The sequence below is a fragment of the Schistocerca americana genome, chromosome X (assembly GCF_021461395.2).
Source record: "Schistocerca americana isolate TAMUIC-IGC-003095 chromosome X, iqSchAmer2.1, whole genome shotgun sequence".
NCBI lineage: Eukaryota > Metazoa > Arthropoda > Insecta > Orthoptera > Acrididae > Schistocerca > Schistocerca americana.
In genome coordinates this window covers 682,542,083-682,566,887 of record NC_060130.1, presented here as the reverse complement: position 1 = coordinate 682,566,887, position 24,805 = coordinate 682,542,083, and the positions used below count along the sequence as shown (strand labels likewise).

The window sequence follows — 24,805 nt, the reverse complement described above, 5'->3', positions numbered from 1 at the left end:
CCTTCCCTACATTTCATTAGGATTCTAGTGGGGTATGGTTTTAATCCAAGACCTTTGTGGCTGAGTCAAAAGGGACCGATGACCATGCTGTTTAGTCCCTTTACCCTACAAACCAATCTACCAAACATGATTTCATGCCAGTGCAAAAAGAATCGGGGTAACAAATGCACCTGCAAAAAAGTAGGACTTCGATGATACATTGTGTATGTTCATTGTGGATTCAAACCATGCAGTAATGCACCAGAGGTTGAATTCAACATGGAAGATGAGTTAGATGATCCATGTGTATTGGTCAAACTGATAACTTGTATACATCAACCACATCATAGCCAAAACAACAAAAATTGTTTTTTTTTTTTTTAAGTTAAAAATTTGTAATTGTCATTTAAAAAAATTTTTAGGCCCATTTTTAAACAGTATTTTGTTGAAATATAAGTATTGTAAAAGTGTTAAAACTTTGTGTTTTTCTTTTTCAAAACTACTTATTCCCCAGAAATTACATGAGTCTTGTGAACCACATATCATATATTACATACATAGTGGCTTAAAGATGATATTACATTCAGGAATACTATTTTTGACTGAGGACGGCATTTTCAGTTTCACGTCCGCTTTCACTAAAATTTTTAATGCAACATTTTTCTGCATGTATAGAAAGTAATTACAAATATTTTGCATGACTCATGAAGGAAATTAAATCCTCTGCAACAATGGCTATTATGCATTGTGCACAAAACTGTACATGAAGGGTTATTTAAGGTGAAACCACTGGCATATCTGACAGTTGTGATTTCTTGATTTTCATAGCCTTGTATCTCAGTAGCTGTTCTGAATTTTCCAACGTATTATACGTGAAACTTGCAAGAAATGTAACACTCTTTAAAACTGATACTATCATATTTTTGCCTAAAATATTCTGGAAGCAAGTGCCATTTCTTAGCGGTTTCTCCGAGATGGTGAATAATGCTGCACAAGGGGAGACAGTCTAAAAACTTGGATTTTTCATGAGATGGGTAATACATACAGCATACCAGAAAATCAAAATTACTTCACTTTTTGCAATTGAAAATGCTATCTTTACTGGGTTATAACCAAAGATGTTGCCCACTCATTTGCAGACATGGCTTCGATGAGTTCCAAAACTGTCAATCTGTCTAGCTCATTCTTAACTGCATCACTCCGTCCGAGGGGCACAGGTCCTGCATGGAAGACGCGAGGATGTGCCGAGTTCTTTAATGTAGTGTGTGCTGAAAGGTTCTTCCCAAACCCCCCAGAGAAAATGTCAAGGTACTCCTTACCAAGGGTTTCCAATTCCCTAACCTGTATGTGGTCTGAGACAAATCACCAAGGCATGAAGGCCGAATTGAATCTCTGCATCCACACTGTGAGTCACAAGGAAGGTGAGGCATTGTGTGATACCTTTGTACATTGCCATAATTGTAAGCTGCCCTTAGAGTGGATTGTGTTGTTTGTTATATGCCACAAAGTGGCGAGCTGTGGATTGAAGGGGCAATGCTCCCAGTTGGAGATATCTTTGAGTGTTTAACAGGGGCACCAGTGCCAACTTGTAGCTAAATTTGTTTATTGCACAAAGTGAGCATGATGAGCATTTCCTAAGTGACACCACTGTGGTGTGACTGACAAAATCACAGTAATATCCATTAGTACCTGTCAAGGTGAGTGTTTTTTGTCCAGAGCACAGCAGACAAACATGAGATGTCTCTCCTTCTGGCATGCCTCATACTGTGCCCACGTGTTGGACTACAGAAAAGAGCACCAGTTGGATGGCTGAGACTTCTTTCCTCGTTTGTGAGACAGAACTGGAGTGTGGCAGTGTCTGTGCTCTACTGTTGCTGCATTTGCTGTGTTGACAAAGTTGAATCCCTCTCCCGGCTCTGATGTGACAGCCGCCACCTTGCCCCAGCCTGCAGTCCGGGAAACTTAGAAGGATTCGTCCCATTTTAAAATATCCTCTAGAGTAGGGTCCTCAAATTGTAGAGCTTTCTGATGCACCTCCTTGTCCAGAACCACTCGAATTATCACATCCCAAATTATCTCCTCTGCGTACAATTCCTTATTTACTGGAGTCACAAAACAGCATTTCCTACTGAGTCCCTGCAATTCAGCTGCTGTTGTGCAATATGACTGATTAGAGTGTTTATGACACTGATAAAACTCTGCAAGGGAAGCAATGACATGGCATTGTAGAGTTGACATTCATCAAGAATCAGGTGTGCCGGTTCCGTGGGAGGGATCAGTTTGCATAAAAACTGGTATGAACTGGTTGAAATCCATGATAGGAAAAGCGATTTTATAATGGCTGGCTTTGTTACTTGGAATGTGGCAGAGTGCTGCTGGAGGCGTTTTTCACATGCTTCCCACTCTTCTGCTGTCTCATCATAAGGCAGAAATGATGGCATACTTGAAGGTGACTGCTGAGAGAGTGACACGGACAGCAAGGCCTCTTGACGTTTCTATCCCTTGAAGTGCTGTTGCAGAAATTTCTGTTGCACAGCTTCCAACAACACACCCAGTAATGTAGCTTATTGCACAGGTCCAAGGTTATGTAACAAATGAAAAATGGCCGTGATTGTTGCCAATTATGTTGTAACTCACAACATAAAAAAAACACACAATGTCACCTCCAGAACAGTTGAATTTAATGATCTCACAGGACAGTAGTTCACAATGGATAAAATGTACGCTGTAGCCATATGTCAAGCTAGGTACAGTACAGCTGTAGCTAGTATAGGAAACAGCCCGATGAGTGAGAGCGGACTGAGAACAATAGCTGGGCAGCGATCGCATACGGAAACTGTGTGTTTCAGGTGGCACTGGGAGATGCCTGTGCACCTGTGGTGTGTGGTCACTTGGCCTCAGTGTCTCTCCCTGGCGGTCATACTTCGCAATAGTGGACATGGAGTGACTGTCGCGTCATTTGTGTCAGTTATGCGACTTCTCTGATGTCGGCTGGTGCGTACATAAAATAGATAGAATAAAGGTAACCACCCATCAAGTAATTTGGGTGTTGAATGATAGAAAGGGAAAAAAATACTATTTAACTTGTAGAGGGAATCAATAAGGGGGGGGGGGGGGGATGTTGGGTGGGGGGGGGGGGGGGGCAGCGGCTAGGGAGAATGAGGTAGCAAGGGAACAGGATACAAAAGTGACACTAGTATGGCCACTGTGATGTGGACAGTGTAAGTCGCTTGTTGTATGCAATGAAATAGGAGATGTGGATTACAGGGAAGAGGGAGAGGGGCAGAAGAATGGGCTGGGAAAGATGTAGATGGAGAACTCAGAAATAATAGTGTGGTGGTAGTTTAGTAGAGTGATGCAGTGAATGAAAGGGTCATCATAAGCGGTAGAGAGGGGGCAGGGGAGAGAAATCACGCTTAACTGGGTGTCATAACCATATAAAAAGTTGTGCATAAGCTGCAACAGAATTGATATATGTAATGGTAACTTTCACAAGTAGTTCTGTATGTGTGTGGGTTGGATATGCCTATGAGAGGACTGGAATAGTATGTGCTGGATAACTGCATGTGATAAGTCTTTCACCTCAGTCTTTCATTAAGATATGACCCATGTTCCATTGTACTGGGAGTGGCTGTGACATGCAAATTGACCAGAATTTTTCATGTGTTGGGTGAACTATGGAATTCTGTGTTGAGAGAGTTGGGAAATGTTTGGGAAGGATATTCTCGTTCCAGGACACAATTGAAGATAGACACCAAAAGTGGCAAGGCCACCAGTAAAAAGTGCCATATCCCATAACAATTCTGTTGCAACTTCTGTATGGTCTGTTATGTGGATATTACATATGAATAGCTTCCACTAATCTGGCTAAGAGCAAAGTTCAACCTTCAGTGGCAGAGCATTCCACAGAAAACACAACCTGCTCAACTCTCATGGCTGCTTCCTTCTTTCCAAAACCAGCTACTTCAAACTGTGTATCTTGGTACTGAACGATCCCTGGCCTCAACCTGTCCGACTCTTATCTCTGCACCTGTTCCCATGCCCCCCTCCCCCTTTTGTAACAGCTCATCTTCACTTCGCTTTAGTTCATTTCTGTCCAACAAGAATTTCATATCGTACAAACCATTCATTAAAATACAATCATCTCCAACTATTAAATTGGATGTGTCAATGATTATATGACAATTAGAAGGTTGTAAAAGTTGTTTTTGTCACACATAATTGTCAGAAGATCTCTGTAGGTACACAGTGTACATATCCTATTAGCATAGTTGAAAGTTCATTTTACTTTTTCGTTGTACTAGTGGTGCAGGTTATTCTGACTGCTCTCATATTTCTATGGCTGTTGTATTATAAAACAGTTCATGAGATCGTGAGATTCATCAACTTCTTGCAAACTTCTTTCCTGTTTGCCTCTATTTACACAATAACTTCCATGGCAAACATAATCATGGCTCTATCAGACTGGCAAATTATCCAGCACATATTAGTTTTTGTTCCAGACACTCGAAAGTAGTAAACCTTCTTCCCATGTTTTTCACTTAGAGTTTTGGACTGACCTTGAATTCTTAAGGAGATCAATAAAGTTTTGGCCTTGTCATACTAGTTGCTTTGTAATGTAAACAGTGCACTGTGCATGTGAATAAGTGTTAAGATAAAACAATTGTTGCTGTGCAGCCTCTGTGGTACCAGCTACATTCCACTTGGACTAGACTTACTCAGTTAAGCTCTTGGCAGACTGTGTACTTTTATAGCATCAAAAAGATACTTTGAAAGAGCTCCCACAGGCCCTTTTAGAAGTCTAAAATAAAATTTTTAATTTGTTACAGTAACAAACACTTTTGTTAAAATTTTTACATGGAATCAATTTTGGGGGCTGGTGTCTTTCATGTATGTCCTTAAAATATGAGGTCAAGTTGGTGACCTTGTAATACATACCTCCCTCCAGTTCAACAGATGGTACTGATTGCTTCTGACCCACACGTTGTTTATTCAGCTACACACAATAATCTACTGAAATTGTGTACTATTACTTACTGTACCGTAAATTTTAATTCCTTCTTCGTAATAAGAGACAGTATGGTATTTTTAACAAATTAATAACTGTAACAAGTGACACACAGAGACAGAAAAAATGTGTATAAAATGACCTGGTGAAGCGGACACACCTGAGGGAGGTTATATTTCTGTATAAATGGAAAAACATATGAGGACTAGGGCACTGTAAAATACCTGCATTTTGCAAGAACCTGCTTCATTGGCTGGTCCATGCTGAAATTCCTCTTAAGGGTTTTGGTTTTCATTTCACAGGTATATCATTATCATACATTACTATGAATGTATTAAGAGAATAAACATTACGTTTGACCAAAGATATTCACTTAAAGTAGTTCTGCTCTGTAGATATGATTGGATAAACAAGATGACTTTCAAAGACTAATTTTCTACTGTGAGAAATTATTTAAATCACAATGAAAAGACATACAGAGTGTTTTTAAAATTAATTTTTGTGATGAGTTGCTTTTAAAAGAACAGAAGAAGGTAAGATGAGAAAAGAGCTTATAGTGGGTGGGATACTTACTTTAAGCCAAAGTTTATTGAAAGTATTAAGAACTGTACTACTGCCTGTCTTCACATTAAGTATGTGACGTGGTGGCATGATATTTTTAGCTAAAAATTTCTAAATGTTCCAGTATTTCCAGTTTTTGTTTTTGTTTGTATTTTTTGCTAGGTGTAAATATTTTCTTAAGTGTGTCAAAGGATGTAAATGGGCAGTTACTGCAGATTTATTTGACTGTTGAAGGTGACACACTGCAAGATGTTCATTACACTGCAACATATTGGGGTGGTTTATAGAAATAGATAAATGAAATGGAATTAATTGTCAGATATAGTAATTTGTTACTTTTCAGCCACCAGAGAGCAAGTGCTCAACCATAAATTATTTTAATGGCTGTACAACTAGTCTAGGGCTCTGATTACACACTGTTGTATTGTGCCCCAATGAAATCTCTTGAATCGTAAAAACTCAGCTTGAAGATGGTCAATAAATTAATAGCAAAACACAAAAACAACATGACATAGAAATAATCCATTGGGACAAGGACATACCCTGACAATGGTATTAATATTCAATCTCAGTTTTATTTAGCTCAAGAATACACGTTATATTGTATGGTGGCCTTGCAGAGGCTAATATTAATTACAGTGAAACAAATTTGATTTGAAATAGTTGTGCAATCAAAGCAAGGAGAGCATATATAGGCAATATTTAACTTCTGCCAATGGCATTGTGCAGTGCACCAGAATGTTAACCTGAAAAAATTGACCATATTTAATTGTTCACTCAAGTGTATCTGAATAACCAATTCACCAACAATAATGTTCAGTAACAAAAAGCTATTGTAATTCATAATGAGTACACATTACATACGTGACTTATTGCTTGTAATGTCACACCACTTTACTCTAAAATTCATGCCACTTGGACCTTCGTACAAATGGGTACACTTTTGGCAGTTGATCTTGTATACTCCAGAATGTGTAAGTCTTCTTGTGTTTTATTCTTTTATTTAGTGTGTGAAGTCATAGTCATTTTTTGTACAAAAACTAATGTGTATTTTGAATTCATTGAAAATGGTAGTTATTTTGTAAAAGAGGTTTCTAACAAATTCCAGACTATGGTGTGTCCTCTTGTTACTGTCAGCACGGTGTGATATAAGCACTGAGTCAACCTTTCTGTAGTTTTATGGTAAAGTGAATCTACTTTCTTTAGGGCATTTGATAGTGTTTATTTTGTATGGTATAATGTATTGTGTATAGAATTGTGTGGTGTTGGTAGGCTTCCTTTATATATCAGAGTCAGTATAATTTAAGGAGTAAAGATAAAACTCACTGAACAGTTGAGGTACTGAGTCATTGATAGGCACGTTAACAATTTGTGGTTTTCTGCCATGCACCCGTTATATGCAAGACCCTAGTCCATCCTTAAGCCACATCTACTCTCAACCCTTTGCCACCTTGGTCATTATGATTTACATAAATTCTAATAGTAAGAAGATTCTAGTCTTTGACAGCAATCTGTTTTATCCAGTGTACTTACTCTAGAAAAGAATAAACTACTTTAAGTGAATATCTTTTGCCCCACACAATATTTATTCTCAGTGTTTTCATACTTAAGGTTCTTAGCAATATACAAGGTCTGCTCAAAAAATTCCGGAACATTCATAATTTCGTGTCAATGGTGTGTTGGAGTGGAATGCGGTCAGCATTCCTCCATATGCCTGTGTTTAATGTATAACTGTCAGAAGTTTCCTTGTTGTATGTATGTTAGTTATTGTTCAGTACTGTGTTGAGTAGAACATTGTATCGCACAGTTTCCGAATTTCAAAATGGCAGAGCCAAAGGAGCAACACATCTGCATCAAATTTTGTGTGAAACTCAAGAAAACATTTACATAGACACACAAAATGATGCAGGAAGCCTATGGTGATGCCTGGTTAAGCTGTACTTGGTGTTACGAATGGTTCACCTGGCTTAAAAATGGCCAGATGGAAGTTAAAGATGATCCTAGTTCAGGGTGCCCTTCAAATCTGCCAATGACGCTCATTCAGATACGTCAATGAAATTGTGTGTGCCAACTGGTGACTGACTATCTGAGAGACTGCAGAAGAATGTAACATTTCAGTTGGATCATGTCATGAATTCCTGACACAGCATCTTGGAATGCATCGTGCTGCCACCAGGTTCATCCCATGGCTCAAGACCAGAAAGACCTTCACCTCGCAGTCTGTGAAGAGCTTTTGGATCACACAAATGAGAGCAAGATGCTCCTTAAGAGAATCATAACTGGTGATAAGGTTGGGCCTAAGGTTATGATGTTGAGACAAAGGTTCAATCTTCACAATGGGTCGGGAAAAGTTCTCCAAGACAAAAAAAAAAAAAAAACTCAACAGATGAGGTCAAATGTCGAAGCCATGCTGATAGTTTCCTTTGATTAGTTCATCAGGAATTCATGCCACAGGGACTAAATGTTAATCAATGGTACTATTGGGATGTGTTGCAATGCCTGCAAGATAATGTGAAAAGGAAACGGCCTGAAATGTGATGAGACAATTCATGGCTCTTGCATCACTATAACGCACTGGCACGTTCATCCCTGTTGGTGCGTGACTCTTGCACAAAAAATTAAATCACTGTGCAGCCTCATCCTCCTTACCCTCCAGACCTACCCCTGCACACATTTTTTTTTATTTCCAAAGTTGTAAATCCTGTTGAAAGGATGAAGATTTGCAGTGATAGATGAGATAAAAGAAAATTCGCAGATGGCGTCTCGTGTGACCCCACAATAGGCGTACAAAGGCTGCTTCCACAAGTGGAAACGGCATTGGGAATGGTGTATCAATTGTGGAGGAGAGTATTTCGAAGGAGACCCTGCACAATAAGTAAAAGGTAAATGAAGAAAAATTTCGTGTACAAAGTTCTGGAAGTTTTTGAACAGACCTTGTATTTGTGAAATAAAAACCACAAATCTTAGATGAGTTTTAGCATGGACCATCAGTGAAACAGGTTCTCGGAATATGCAGATGTTTTATACTGCTCTGGTTTATTTTTTTAATGTTTTTTTCCCATTTACATAACAATATAACGTTCCTCAGTAGTGTCTGCTTTACCAGGTTTTGAAGGAAAGCCTTAAGTGAATATTGGAATCCCTGCTAATGGCTTTAAAATACATAATGGAAATCAAAACCTGAAAAACTGAAATACAGTCAGTTGATAGTCTTTTATTCCTAAACAAATATAGTAATTATTTTGATACTGCCACAATAGCAATAAATGGGACTGTTTGCATCACTGAGGAACTATTTGTCATTTTGTATAAGTGCAGGACTAGTTTTTCAACCATGAACTGTGTTCTATGCTATGATGTTCATCAAATTGAAAAAAAAAAAAAAAAAAAAAAATGAAACACTGGCAGCAGTGGACAAATTCTTTACTGCAGCTATGATCTTGTGAGCCACCAGAAAGTGGCTTGGGTGTGCGAGGATACACACAAGCCACATGCTCCACAAGGCTACATGCTCCAAAATAATGTTATCTTTAGTTGATGGTGGTTACCTTCTAGGTAGGACCTATTTGGGTCAGTATATCTCCACTCATTCCTTCCTTTCCTCAAAACATTACTGCATATTGTTTTCATGAGGCATATATGGGCCGCTCCATTTTCGACTTCTAACAGAGTGAGGGAACGTATGTGTTGGTGACACTTGTAAACTGAAATTGCACTTCTATTAATTACAATTAGTACAAGTCTTAATTAACTGTTTACTTATTTTCAGTGATTCCATTGCTGGTGGAATGTTATCAACTCTCTGCTTCTATTACAATCATGGTGAGGTAAGTAATTTAATCAAATTACATTGAAATTTTAAAAGACTCATAAACAAAGCGTTGTGCCCCAGAATCTGTTTCAAATGGAATGCAGATGTAACACATGATTGTCATTTTAGATGTGAAGACTTATTTAGACCCAGTTATTTTATGCATAAAATTGTTATATTAGGCATTGTAATTATAAAGACTAAGACCACCTTGATGGCTCCAAGTGGGTCTGCAGTCCTTATTTAATAGATAAATGTACAGAAATAACTTTCTACAACCACTATTGGTGTAATTTCATTATTTACAACAGTGCTTTCTGAACACTGCATTTCATGTCCAAGGTTAATGCTATGTACAGAATGAACAGAATTCCCAAAAATTATGTTAGCTGATGTGTAGAAGAGAAGATAAAATGCTATTAAAATAAAAATCTTTCATTCATATGAGAACAATAGTACATGTTAGAGAATTAAAGGACCAAAACTGTGTTGTCAATCAAGCAAATATATGTTAGACAAAATACTTGGTAAGTTGTAGTGTCATGTTGGAAGTGCACATGTGACTTTCACCTCCTAGAATAAATTAACAGCCGGCCGTGGTGGCCAAGCGGTTAAAGGCGCTACAGTCTGGAACAGCGCGACCGCTACGGTCGCTGGTTCGAATCCTGCCTCGGGCATGGATGTGTGTGATGTCCTTAGGTTAGTTAGGTTTAAGTAGTTCTAAGTTCTGGGGGACTGATGACCTTAGAAGTTAAGTCCCATAGTGCTCAGAGCCATTTGAACCAATAAATTAACATCTAATTTACTATATAGTACACCAAGCTGTTACAGCTCTCTTCCCTGGGGCACAGGTGCCTAGTAGCACTTGTGCTCACCCATCTGGCAGGCCTAAGTTGTAGTCTGCTCACTAGATGCCATTGTATTGCGTTCACATCCTGTTCATATGCCATTTGTCCATCCGTGCCCACACGTGCTTGGTTGAAGCATATGTTTATGTAGGCTACAGTGTGACTCCCTTACTGCCGTTGCATCAGCTGTTCACCCACCCTTGTCTACATCTACCTGTGGCCACTCAAGCTGGAATTATTTACACTGTACAGTTTTACTTGGACGTGTTGCCTACATTTCAGAACAATAAACAATATACTCTCAGCTCATACATAAAATGTATTCAAATCCATCTATAATGATACCTTTACTGGCAATCCAGCTACCATGTATGTAAATTCACCAAACTGTAAGACAATAGCAAGATATAAAGGCAATTCATAAATGATAGTGTCATCTTAAAGCCTGGACAGAACTTGTAGCTGGACACGTGCATCACATGAATGGAGATGAATGTTGTGTTGTCAGTGATGACTGCTGTGAAAGAGCACAAGAGCACGTGAACACCCTAACTTTTGACACCTTGAGGATATATTGGTTATTTTTCTTTGAGTGCTGTTAAACATAATGTAGATGCAGTAATCTGAAATACACAGCGCTAAATCTACTGCAGTGTGCTACAATTACTCCTCTAGACTCAGTGAAACTTGGCATCAGGTTCGCGAGCACACATTCACTTGTGCACATTTTAAGGAGCTTCTGCACATGCGCAACGGGTGTGATGTAATTGCCTTACGAGCTGAATACATACGGATTTGGTAAACAATGTGCACGGTTCACTGCATGCACTGCTAGGCCTTACCAGTCAACTGCAAGTTTACGTAAATGCCACCAGTTGGTAGCACACTGCATCACACTTTTATCTACGTTCGCTTGCACAAATCCCACTATGCAGTAGCACACTCTATGGATATGCAAAGTCACTCACTATGTAGTAAAATTAGACCGGACAACATTTTATGTTGTAGTTCATTTAAATATGGGGGTCAAAGATGGTGTGTTTTTGGCCCGTATGGCTCGCAGAGCCACATTTGTATTCTACTCGAGTGACCTTGATGGTAGATAGTACTACTTGAATGTAATCATTTACTCAAATGACAGTTTGCGTTTGGAGTTGGTTGTCTACTGTGCACGAATTGGCTTTCCTGTGGAATGTAAACATGAACTTTGTTGAACCTGTGTTAAGTGCTAACAGAAAAGAAAATTACCATGAAAAGTTAGCCACAAAGAAACTAGGACATTCCAGACCAGATCTGTTGTCTGTGGAAGTGACGAAATCAAATAAACATGACTACAGGCAAACACTTAACAAAGAAGTGTATAATAAGCATAAGTAGTTGTGTGGATGCAATGTAACAATGCCTGATTTTTGGCCCAGACTTTAATTCATTGAATAATATATGAATTTGGGATCTTGCACATTTGTCCAAAAAAGTTAAAAAGCACAAAAACTCCCACTTACACAAAAATGCGAAACAGAGAGTAATGAAAGCTTAAACATTATTTCTTCTTGCCATAAACTGTACTGAATTATGTAAAAAAACAACAAAATTTCACAATAGCAATTCTTCCTTTTTTCAGACAAGTTATGCGTATTGTTATTGTTATTATTGGCATCAGCTGAAGTTGCATAATATATTGATAAGTGTAACTGTTATACTGCAGATGCTATTAATTTCGTACTCTCATATTTATCTGAACTCCCAGCTTGTATGCGTACGGGCCACCACTGTGTGTGGTATAATGTGAAATACTACTATGTGAAACAATGAAAATGTCTCATGAGCCGAGATTATGTTCCACATTAAATCATTTGTCGATAACTGAAGTATGTTATAAAATATTTAATTTAATTCTACCTATACATGAAGGTTCAGTATATGCAACTGAAACAAGAGTATATGCAGGTAAGATTGTATGCACCATTGAATGCCTACATATGGAATTGGTGTGACGACATAGTAAAATGTGACTACTTCGTCTTCTTCTTCTACACTTAAGATATTTGCCTGTGGTGATGCCCATCTTTTCCTCAGTCTTCTTTGAGTTCTGCTTCATTTACAGGGTGGTAACTTGTCTGGAAAACAAGGGAAATAAGGAATTCACAGGGAAACTGAATTTTATGGGAATGTTGGTGAACTCTTGGGTAATTCTGAAAGATTCAGGAAATTCTGAGAGACTCTAAGGAAAGTTAAACTCTTCACTGAACAAGGAAATGTGCCAAGTAATTTTGTTAAAAAACCATACCAAGATCCTCTTCTGTAAACAACAGGTTGTGGAGAAGTGTAAGGAAAGGTGAAAATTGTATTCAATTGCTTTAAAGTTTGTTGTGCCATCATGGCCACCTGGGGCATGCTCACCAACCGTAGGAATCTTTGTTGTTGTCCATAGGTCTCAGGATACAGGTCCATTTTTCATTGCATGATTGTAAGTGCAGCAGAGTGTAACATGTGCCTGAGAAATCACCAGACAGCTTTGAATTCATTATTTGCACAAAACTGCAGGTAGGTGTCTTAAGATTATAAATGTGGATCCACATTTGAATGTGTGTGTGTTGTAGATCAGAACTGAATACTCTCTTTTTACCGATCTCAATGCAAAGTAGTACCATATTTTATGGACTATTAGATGCTACAGACTACAAGATGCATCTTAATTTTTAAGCAGTTTAAAAAAAATGATATTTTTACCACTTTTATTATTAGATTGCAAAGCCAGACTGAAAACAATTCTTAGTTTATAAAAGCAAACTGGCCTTTAAAAATTCCTGAAAATGGTCATCTGAACTTTCTTCTTCTTCTTCCTCTTTGTCGTCGTCATTGTCCTCTTATTATATAAGATGGTCTTCTCTGTAATCGAGAGCATTACTTATGCCGCACTTCTTGAAAGATTTAACAATAATGTCTTCTCTCACTCTAGACAATTACTGTTTTATCCACTGACACACTTGTTTGATTGTAGGTCATTTTAAAGCTCCCTTCGGCATGAATTCATGTTGGGTTTCATCCATTTGTTCCATTCATCCCTCATATAAAAATTTAAATGGTTTATTTATCGAGACATCAAGAGGTTGCAATTGTGAAATAAGTCCTCCTGGAATAACCTCAACCTCTGTATTTCCCTGTCTCAATTTCTCTTTCACAGAATTTTTCAAATGACTCCTAAACTGATCTAGCACAAGAAGAGAACTCTTCTTCAATAAAGCAGCTTTCCTTCTCTCCCACACACTGTTATTCCATAATTTCAAACCAGCCTCGTCCACCTAGCCCTTGTCCTGTATGTGAACACCACCACCAGGTGGTATTTGGGAAGGTTTTGTTATTGTTTTGCACTTGAAAATGATCATTGTATTAAGTTTAGTACTGTCAGCAGAAAACAACTGTGTAGAGCATTTTTTCATGTCCACTTGTTTTTGTTATGTGTTATGTGGTTTATTCATCTCATTACATACAATTTTCAAATCATTTGATTTGATCTACAGGAGACATGTCAAGGTTTACAAAAGAAACTTTTTTCACTTTTTTTAAGAGAAATACAAAAGTTTACATTATATTTTACATTTCTAAGTTACAGCTACACATGTACATAAAATAATAAATGTATTACAATCCCAGTGTTCAGATTGTGAAGCTGTCCTCAATGAATTCATCGACAGAATAATGACACTTTTCCACCAGGAGAGTAAAGAGCAATCTTTTCAGTGAACCAATCTCCATTTTAAATATATTACTGCCTTTTATTTTATTGAAAATTTTTAACCCCATATACTCTGGCATTTGGGCGTAAAGTTTTAAACGATGTGTTGGAAGTTTGAAGTTATCTCTGTGGCGAGTGCTGTAGTTGTGGTCAAAATGGAAATTGTCTAGTGTATGTTGATTTCTATGTAGGAACACCACCATCTCATATATGTAAAGTGAGGGGATAGGTAGTACTTTTAAATTTTTTAACAGTGGTCGACAGGATTCCCGTTTTTTTTTTGCAACACACATGTTTCTAATTACTTTCTTTTGTAATACTAGGAGCCTAGTGACATTTGCTGAATTTCCCCAGAAGATTATGCCATAACGAATAACTGACTCAAAGTAGCAGTGATAAACTATCTTTCTGGTATCCATGTTTGTGGCACCTGACAAAATACACATTGCAAATGCTAAGTTGTTCAGTTTATTTGCTAAGTAATCTATGTGTACCTTCCAATTTAAATTTTTGTCAAGATTTAGGCCTAAGAACTTCACGTGGTTTGCTTCTGTGATATCCTGATCATTGCAAGTTATCTTTATTTCACTCTTTTCCACTGATTTAGCTTCAAATTGCATCATTTTGGTTTTAGTTACATTTAGTTTTAGTCCATTTTGATAGAACCAAGATTCAAGTTTTTCTAAAGTATTTTTGGCTTTTTCTGGAATATTTTCAGATACCTCATTTTCAATTAGAACTGATGTATCATCAGCAATTAAGACTGAATGAACATCAATAGCAAGTGGTAGGTCATTTACGTAAAAAAGAAACAGATAGGGACCCAATATCGAACCTTGTGGGACTCCTTGGGGAACTGTTTTCCAGTCTGATGAATAATTGGTTCCATTTGAAGTTAAAATTACTCTTTGTTTCCTACCTGACAGGTAAGAGCTAAACCATTTTAAAGCAGTGTCTCTGATTCCATACATCTGTAATTTGTGGAGGAGTAATGCATGGTTCACTGAATCAAAAGCTTTAGTCAGATCACAGAATATACCTGTGACCTTTCTACCTTTATCTAACGTGGAGCATATTTTTTGGATAAACTCATTTATAGCATTCGCAGTGCTTTTACCCTGTTGGAATCCGAACTGGTTTTTAAAAATTATATCATTTACACCAAGAAAGTTATTAATTTGTTTTGCTACAATCTTTTCAAACACTTTAGAGAAGACCGGCAAGAGAGAGATAGGGCGGTAATTCCCCATATCTTCTGTCGATCCTTTCTTGAATAGAGGTTTGATCTCACCATATTTCAATACCTCTGGAAAGCATCCCTGTTCATAATATTGATTTATAATAGTTGACAGTGGTTGGGAAATAATATGTTGTAGTTATAGTTTTAGCACCTTTCAAGGCAACAGTTTTGTCTGACATAATATGTCACAGAAGTTTCATCCATACTCGCTGTTTGGCTTAGTTCCACCATGGTTTTCTTTTGATGTTGAGTTATGAAATGATGGAAACAATATTTTCTCTTCATACTCGTGTGGCATTTTCTGAGATATTTTGGTTTTTGTTTGTACGCTAAGGCCATGACGCTTCATAAACCTGTAGCATCACCCAATTCCATCCTTAAAGTCTGTTAAGTTCCACTGTAGCACTAGCTTATGAGCATGCATTTGAATCATTTTGGTATTAATTCCAATGCCATTTTGACAGTGTCCTTGAATCAATTGCAATACACCATCTTCTAGTTTTGGCCCTGTTGCCTTCAGTCCTCTATGGTTTTCTCTGTTGGTGGAGGGCTGAAATGCTGCTCAGTTGCTTGGTTTCCATGTTCTTCTGCAAATTCTAGTAAAGGGCATTTCAAAAAGAACTTTACAACTTTAAATATTCATATAAATTTGTTGAAAGAAGATGTAGAGCTAGGTTTAGTGTTATTTTGTAGGGAAACATCTCAAGTTTTTTCACCTTAAACTAAAGACGCTGTATGTGGCTTCTGTTTGTTATCCTGCACACATCCCATCAGAAGTCAATTTCTTCCCAAGCTCACTGTAGCGTTGCAGGTGTAACTTGCTCAGTGGCGGTGTAAATTCTTGCTCTAAGTTCAGGTAGAGAAGCTGGGATGAGGTACAAACATGATATCCTTGATGAATCCCCATAAAAAAGAAATTGAGTGGTTTCAGGTCTGGGGAACGTGGGGACCGTGCAATTGACGCATCAAGGCCAATCCATTGACCTGGAAAACGGTCACTGAAAAAATCCCAGATGTCATCCAGATTGTGGGGCAGTGCACCATCTTGCATGAAGTAAACATTTCATTCTTGGTCATCCTCATTGATCTGTGGAATTAAGATTTTTGTAACATATCTAGGTATACTATCCCTTTGATGGTTCTCTCATGGAAAAAAAAAGGGGCCGTACATGTTCTTCTTGCTCAGTGCACAAAAAACGTTCAGTTTAGGGCTATTATCAGCATGTTTCCATGTTTGATGTGTACTTTCACTGCCCCAAATCCTACAGTTATGTGTGCTAACCTTGCCACTTAAGTGAAAAGTCAACTCGTCAGAAAAGATGATTTTGTCCAAGAAATGTTCATCTTCATGTAATCAATTTAACATATTCGCACAGAAATATTTGCAAGCAATTTTATCAGATGATTGTCAATCTGTACGGTTTCAAATGCAAATGGTTTCTCAACACATGCCAAACAGTCATATGTGTGATTTGCATGCGGGGTCGATTTTGTAGGGCTGTTGACAAAACGTCTCACTCAATCAATGATGTCATCAGATGTGTTTGGACGACCTGATGATTTCCTATGTCTTACTGAGCACCCTATTTCTACAAAACATTTATGCCACTCATAAATTGTAGGCCTACTACGAGGATATTTAGTGTACGTGTTACGGAAATTATGCTAAACTGTTGTTGCCGACTTCAGTTCTTCAAACCAAAACACAAACCTAGCACACACGGGTCCAGTGAAGGCAACCATCTTTAATGCAACTGCTGCTAGTGCTCCTTATAGTGCGATTCAGCACTAGCAAGCTACACGAGACGAAACTTGATGTATTTTCCTACAAATTGACACTACAATCACCTCTGTAGGTACTATGAATTAATTTGTATGAATTTTCGAACTTGTAAAGTCCTTTTTGAAACACCCTGTACTTTCAATTTTCAACCCACATGATACGAATACCGTTTCCCCCCCCCCCCCCCCTCACCCCCTCCCCCCCCCCCTCCCCCAAATTACAAAACAACACTGAAGCGCCAAAGAAACCAGTATAGGCATGCGTATTCAAGTACAGAGATATGTAAACAGACAGAATACGGTACTGCGGTTGGCATAAGGCAACAAGTGTCTGGCACAGTTGTTAGATTGGTTACTGCTGCTACAATGGCAGGTTATCAAGATTTAAGTGAGTTTGAACTTGGTGTTATAGTTAGCGCATGAGTGATAGGACACAGCTTCTCTGAGGTAGTAATGAAGTGGGAATTTTCCTGTACGACCATTTCACTAGTGTACTGTGAATATCAGGAATCCTGTATAACATCAAATCTCCGACATCGCTGCGGCTGGAAAAAGATATTGCAAGAACGGGACCAATGATGACTGAAGAGAATCATTCAATGTGACAGAAGTGCAACTCTTCTGCAAATTGCTGCAGATTTCAGTGCTGGGCCATCAACGAGTGTCAGCATGCGAACCATTCAATGAAACATAATCAATATGGGTTTTTGGAGGCGAAGGCTCACTCGTGTACCCTTGATGACTGCACGACAGAAAGATTTATGCCTCGCCTGGGCCCGTCAACACCGACATTGGATTGTTGATGACTGGAAACATGTTGCCTGGTTGGACGAGTCTCGTTTCTAATTTTATTGAGCTAATGGACATGTACGGGCATCTAGACAACCTCGTGAATCTATGGACCCAGCATGTCAGCAGGCGACTGTTTAAGTTGGTGGAGGCTCTGTAACGATAGGGGGCATATGCAGCTGGAGTGATATGGGACCCCTGATACGTCTAGGCATGACTCTGACACGTGGCATGTACATAAGCATCCTGTCTGATCACCTGTATCCATTCATGTCCATTGTGCATTCCGATGGATTTGATCAATGCCAGCAGGACAATGTGACACCACACACGTCCAGAATTGCTACAGAGTGGCTCCACTAACACTCTTCTGAGTTTAAACACTTCCACTGGCCACCAAACTCCCCAGATATGAACATTATCGAGCATATCTAGGATGACTTGCAATGCGTTGTTCAGAAGAGATCTCCAACCCCTCGTACTCCTTCAAAAATTAGTGAAGTCCATGCCACGTCATGTTGTGGCACTTCTTCATGCTTGCGGGGGCCCTACACGATATTAGGCAGGTGTACCAGTTTCTTTGGTGCTTCAGTGAAGCTACTAACAAAAATATTGTACTGTTACCGATAAAAGAAAGCAATGACACGACATAGGCTAGACAGTATTCTGGATTTGAGATGGCGGGGTGGGAAGGAGACAGAGGCAGTGTCAAGAAGCTTGTGAATCCCTGCAACTCATTTGCATCATATTGTTGCACAATGCTGCCAGTTGTATCCAATGATGCCAGATAGAAATATGTTTCCTGTGGCATCGAATTGATGGCCGTTTTTAAGATTAGTGGGAATTTTAAATCAAACACGGAATTTTTATATTAATTTCGAGTATAAGATACACTTGATTTTTGGAGGCAATTTTTTGAAGAAAAAAAGTGCGTCTTATACTGCACAAAATACAGTATTTTGTTGACTTTCATGCAGTGCCATGCTTCAAGTTAACAGTGATCATAGTGTGAAACGTGTTCAGTTTGTAACACGATGGGTTTATACTGTCAAAGAGTACTGATATTACATTCCAATGACAACAGTTCAAAACATGTTACTGACAGACACAGTCTCATATACTTGTGGTTGTCATGCAAATGGTGACGAATGATGATAACAATGGCATTACCATTTTAAAGTTATCTACAGCAACAGTGTTACCCTGTATTACAATTCAGCATTATTTCTTGAACAATAAAAAAAATCATTAGATTCATATACATGAAGACTGGACGTCAGTAATGGGCTAAGTCTCAAAAATTTGATTCTTAGTTATTCAGTTTCCTTTGGTTTATTAAAAATTCTTTGCCAAAAAAACCTGCACTTTTTTTCAGTTATCATCTAGGATAAGATTCATATTACTGTGGCAAAAGCATTTTAATTTCCCTCCTCTTATGAATGCCTAGCTATAAGCCCCTGCTTCACAACAGAAATTAAAGAACGGCCTTTGCATACCATTTCTTTTTAGTGTTCTGTACCTCAAAAAAACAGAACCCTCATAGGATCATGTCAATAAATTCATTTTTCCTAGACAAGAAGTCCAATATAAAGGAAACCTATCAAAAGAAACAAAGGAATTTCATTAAGTTTTTAATACTCAAAGCAAAATCAGTAAATCAATATATCCTAGCCAGGTAAATTCTGTGTTGGTTTGTATTTGTGAGGATAAGATTGTGGCACTTAGTTTTGTAAGTGATGTAAATTTCTGAAAACACTTATGTAATTGAAGTACTGGTTCTTTGGTGTGCTATGCCATTATTAAGTTGAGCATACTCCTAAAAACTTAAATTATGGTATCTGTTTTTATTTTGGGCATTGTTTTTGATGAAATAAAGCCTACACGTTGCTCTAAGCTATACTCAAGTTACTTGTGAAAACCCCATGGAAGTTCAAGTGGTAGTTTATGTAGATTAGCACATTCAGACAGACAGACACTACGGTTTAGATAAAATTTTAAGTTGTGAAGTTTTTTTTCCATGCTCTGATTTTTGTGAAATAAAGCCTATACATTGACCCAAGTTACATTCAAGTTACCTGTGAAAAACCCATGGAAATTTGTCTAGTAGTTTTTTAGCTTACCCTGTTCAAACAGGCAGACATGACAATTTTAAAGTGTAATTATTTGTATAGAAAAGTAATACTTTACACAGGAAAATGTAGAATGTGCCAAGTGCCATACTTTTATTGGCAAAAATGAGGTAAGTGCCAGTGAAAGAAATCACAAGGTTTTCCAGTAATTTTTATACAACAACATTGCACAAGTACACTATCATGTGATTAACTACAACCTTTTGTTTAGGAGTAAGGAGACCACTTACCAAATAGTAGAAGTGCTGAGTTGTCAACAGGCACACACAAAAGAGAATAAATGCATTGGTGGCTTTCAGAAAAAAATAATTTGATGAGCTAGCTATGCACACAGACACACACACACCAGTGCATGTACCCACATTATGCTGGCTGGACACACAATGTTGGGATTACAGTTCACCTGCTGAACTAAAATCCCAGCATTGTGTTCAGCTGGCAGAGAGAGAGAGTCACATTCAGGACGGCGACTGTTCAAATCCATGTAGGCGCCAGATTTAGGTTTTCCATGATTTTTCTAAATTGCTCCAGGCATATGGCGTGATGGCCCCTTTGAAAGAGCAAGGCCAGTGTTCTTCCTCCTCCCTTGACACATTCCAAGCTTGTGCTCCACCTCTAATGACCGTGATGTCAATGGGACGTTAACCTAATCTTCCTTCCTTCCAAATTTGTGTAGCTGCAATGAATTTTAAATTATGGACAAATTTGGAAAGAAACCTAATTAATTAATGAAAGTTGGCACTTAAACCCTGAAAGCTTACAATGTTAATGTTGTTCATAATGTGTGCTTATGTTTTCCAACATGTGCTTCAGTGCTTCTCATGTATCTGTCTTGTGTAAACAATTATGCAGACTTTAATTAATCATTTGAATAATATGCCTCTCATTGGCTAATTAAGTACATCAAGAAACATTTGAGAACCTCATTTGATTTGTCTCAGTGAGTGCTTTCATTTTCTAAGTTGATCTTTTCTGTTGCATAATAAGTCTAAATGTTATTACAGTTTATGTAAAAGTCATTAAAATTCTTTCTGATTAAATAATTAAATACATCATTTTGAGAGTCAATCTATACATCAAAAGAACTGTGCCATTGAGCTCTATAATGTGATTTATCATGTTGTGCTGTAAGTTCAGTGCTTTACAATCCATGAGTGCACATGTTTCCAACAAAGATTGTCTTTGTGCAAACTATGTTGGCACTTTTGACATCATGTACATTGTGAATTGACAATAGCACATGGGCCTGCTACTGCTGCATCACTCCGGCTCTGTGTGTCCAACCCCCTGTAACGAGTCAGTTCAGCACAAGTGACTGCACTCAAACCAAACTAGCTAGCTCAAGTTTCTTTTTGGTATGGAATGTCACCCCTCACCACAGTACCATATCATGCTGCTGGTGTAGCTGAAAGTAAATTTCCCAACTTTATCAGTAAGCTGTGAAACTTTATTTTGACTGCTGTAGTGGCATTTTACGGTACTGTGGCATTTCAGTGTGTACCAGGACTGCAGATGTGTACCTACAAACAAACAAACAAACAAAAAATAAGTTATATAACGGCATTTTTAATTAATTAATTTATTTATTTATTTTGAGGTATTCGTTCCCCATATCAACTGACATACTATCCTCTAAGAAACAAATATGAAACAAACAAAAAATTACATACCAAGGGGTCTTTCCCACCCCACTCCCCTTCCCTCTCCTCAGTATTTTTTCTTTTTTTTCCTGTCTACTGCCACTGGTGATTTGCCATTGGCTTGGCTGCTCTTATGGTAGTTGTTACTGTGAAATAAGAGGATGGTAGAAAATTTTACTTCTAACAGAGAAACAAAAGTGGGTGGTAGATGAAAAAAAGGTTGACTGTGTTCCTGGTGTAGAATGTGGCATGGTCTCTGAAAGACTGATGGACTGCTCTTTTTGGGAATCTGATACTGTTGTAATAAGTGTAGCAGACAAAGGATCGTTGGGATTGACCAGCTCCCTACACTGCTCTAGCAACTTTGGGATTTCCTCTCACTTCTCAATTGTCTGACGTAGAAGTAACTTCATACATGTTTGGGAGAAGTGCATTGTGACCCATGCTGTTCATGATGCGTATTAATAACTTGATAGACAATGTTAATAGTAGTCTCAGACTTCTGCAGATGATGCAGTTACCTTTAATGAAGTCCTGTCTGAAGAAAGGTATACAAATATTAAGTCAGATCATGATAGGATTTCAAAGTGAAGCATAATTTGAAGGTTTGATTTAAATCTTCAGAAATGTAAAATTTTGCACTTCACTAAACACAAAATGTAACATCCTGTGCCTGCAATATGAATAAGTCACAACTGGAATCAGTCGGCTGATACAAATACCTGCATGCAACAATGTGTAGGAATATGAAATAGAATGATTAAACAGGCTCTGTTGTAGATGAGGTAGCAGACTTGGGTTCACTGATATACTAGGAAAATGCAATCAGTCCAGAAAGGAGTTTGCTTACATACACATCCTAGAATATTGCTAAAGTGTGTAGGACCCATAAGGAAATCTTAGCTATCAGAATGTCATGAACAAGATAATAGTGTCTCTCAAGGTAGCTTATTAAGTGCAAACTTCTTTTAGCAGTAATAAATACTGTAACATTCAGATAAAGAATGCACTCTATAATCCCTATTCAAGAATGGTTTTTCAATATTCTATTATTCCCCAGCTACCATACGGAAGTTGCATCTAGCAGTTGTGTGTGTGTGTGTGTGTGTGTGTGTGTGTGTGCGCACACGCGTGTGCGTGTGTGACAGAGAGAGAGAGAGAGAGAGAGAGAGAGAGAGAGAGATTGATTTTCAACAGAAACGTGTGTATGTTTCCAATTTTATGATGCACTTGTTTGTAAAACAAATATCATTTTTGAGGGCTTATGAATATAATCTCATTTCATCTTCAGATGAAGTTAAAAATAAAATAGTTTTATAAATTTCAAATATTAATTCATCTAACATGTTATCATTTGCATATTTCAACCAAGGTGTGTAATTTCCTCAAAAAAAAATCTGTGAATATAAAAAACTGCGCATTGTTCTGTATTTATTATATGAAAGGAAAATTTAATGCTGCTTGTCCAGCAGTAGGGTGCAGCAGACGTCTAGCAAAGAAACGAAGTGTATGTCAGTATCAAAAGAGAGAATGTAAACAAGAAGAGTCTTGCTGCTAGGTAGAAGCCATGGCAGGGGTGTAGACTCTATGGTACAGTACAAATTAGGAACAGAATACCAGATCACAAGTATTGTGAGGCCATGTGCTAGCCTTAGCAAGATGACAGAGGACATAGGAAATTTGTGTAAAGATTTTGGAAAAGATGATCAGGCAATCATAGTAGGCAGAGCTGGGAACAGTCTGGCTAAATACAGAACTTATAGTCTTAGGGGTGACCTGGAGCAAATTGGAGCATTAACTACACAATGGGAGGTTTGTGAACATTCTACAGCACCATGACCAGCCCTGGGTTAACACTGCTGTGAGTTGTGTGAATACTGAGGTAAGCATGCTGGTGCTGACTGAAATGAAATCTTGTATGAGTGTAGTTAGTGCCTGTTGCTACAATTGCAAGATGAGAATATGCTAGACACAGCCTACACCTTAATAGCAGAAGGAAAGACTGGTTGGCTGAACCTCTTGCAGAAAATGTACAGGAGACCACCATCACATAAGCCAAGACCCCTGTGGCTGCTGGTATCAGAGAGGTAACTTTTTTAGATTAGAATCAGGATTCAGGCACCCTATTATTAAAGAAGTTAAAGTAACAGAAGACCTGGACAAAATGCTTAAGGATGCGCAGAAAAGTAAGGTTAGCTAATTTCAGCAGAATATTAGAGGACTGAGTAGTAAGGCAGAAAATCTTCTCATCTGTTTAGAAAATTTTGAGAGCTTTGAAAAGATAGACCTTCTGTGCCTTTCTGAGCACCACATAACCACAGGGTCAAAGAAGTTAAAAATAAAAGATTACACACTAGCATATTACTCATGTAGAACTAATATGGGAGAAGGGGGAGGTATTACATATATTAAGACAAAACACAAGTTCAAAAACATTGAGACAAGTACCTTTTGTAGCAATCGGCATATAGAAGTATTTTCTTGTGAATTAATACTGAAAAATAGTTTACTATTAATTGTAATGGATATGGATCCCCACTGGGAAATTTTGAACTGTTTGTAAGAAATCTGGTATTCTTACTAAGCTATCGCAGACAGCAGCAAGCAGTTACTAGTCTGTACTGATTTTAGTGCAGACTTCCTAAAGGATTTGGATAGGAAAAGTAACCTGGGTCCTACAATTTGATCTCACTAATTAACTTTCCAACCCTAATTGATAATGGTCAGTAAAGCCTGCTCTGAAATTTTTTAGTGAAGTGCTGTGTAAACTCTTCTTCGCTAGAAACAGATCTAGAGCTGTTTCACAAGTTAGTTAGTTACATATTCCATGGATCACTTTGCATGATAGATTGTAGAACAAATCATTTTACATTCACATCGCAATTAGTAATTCCTACCCACCACCGTTTACACATTACTTCTGCAGAATAGAAAGAGTTGTCAAGGAGAAATTTCTGAGTTTGTTATCAAATTTTACTTTGCTGTCTGTCAGACATTTTATATCACTGGGTAAGTGATCAGAAATTTTTGTTGTAGCTTTGTGCATCTCTTTTTGTGCTAAAGACAACCTTAACGTGGAGTAATGAGTGCCATTTTTCATTCTGGTATTGTAAATATTGAACCTCATTGTTCCTTTTGAATTGTTAGATTATTTACAAGAAATTACAAGAGGGAATAAATATAATGTGAAGTAGTAGTCAGAAAATACCTTAAACAGATGCGTATGAGATGATCATGAGTGAGCACCACATATTATTATTACAGCATGTTTTCGCACAATGA

At 37.9% G+C, this 24,805-nt stretch overlaps 1 protein-coding gene across 1 annotated transcript in view; it reads left to right on the top strand.

Moving 5' to 3' along the window:
- LOC124555372 (probable C-mannosyltransferase DPY19L1) overlaps positions 1-24,805 on the top strand; it is a 222,190-nt gene that overhangs the window by 60,866 nt on the left and 136,519 nt on the right. Inside the window, exon 5 of the mRNA XM_047129261.1 lies at positions 9,318-9,375. Within this exon, the coding sequence (XP_046985217.1) occupies positions 9,318-9,375 (58 nt within the window). The remainder of the gene's footprint in view (positions 1-9,317; positions 9,376-24,805) is intronic.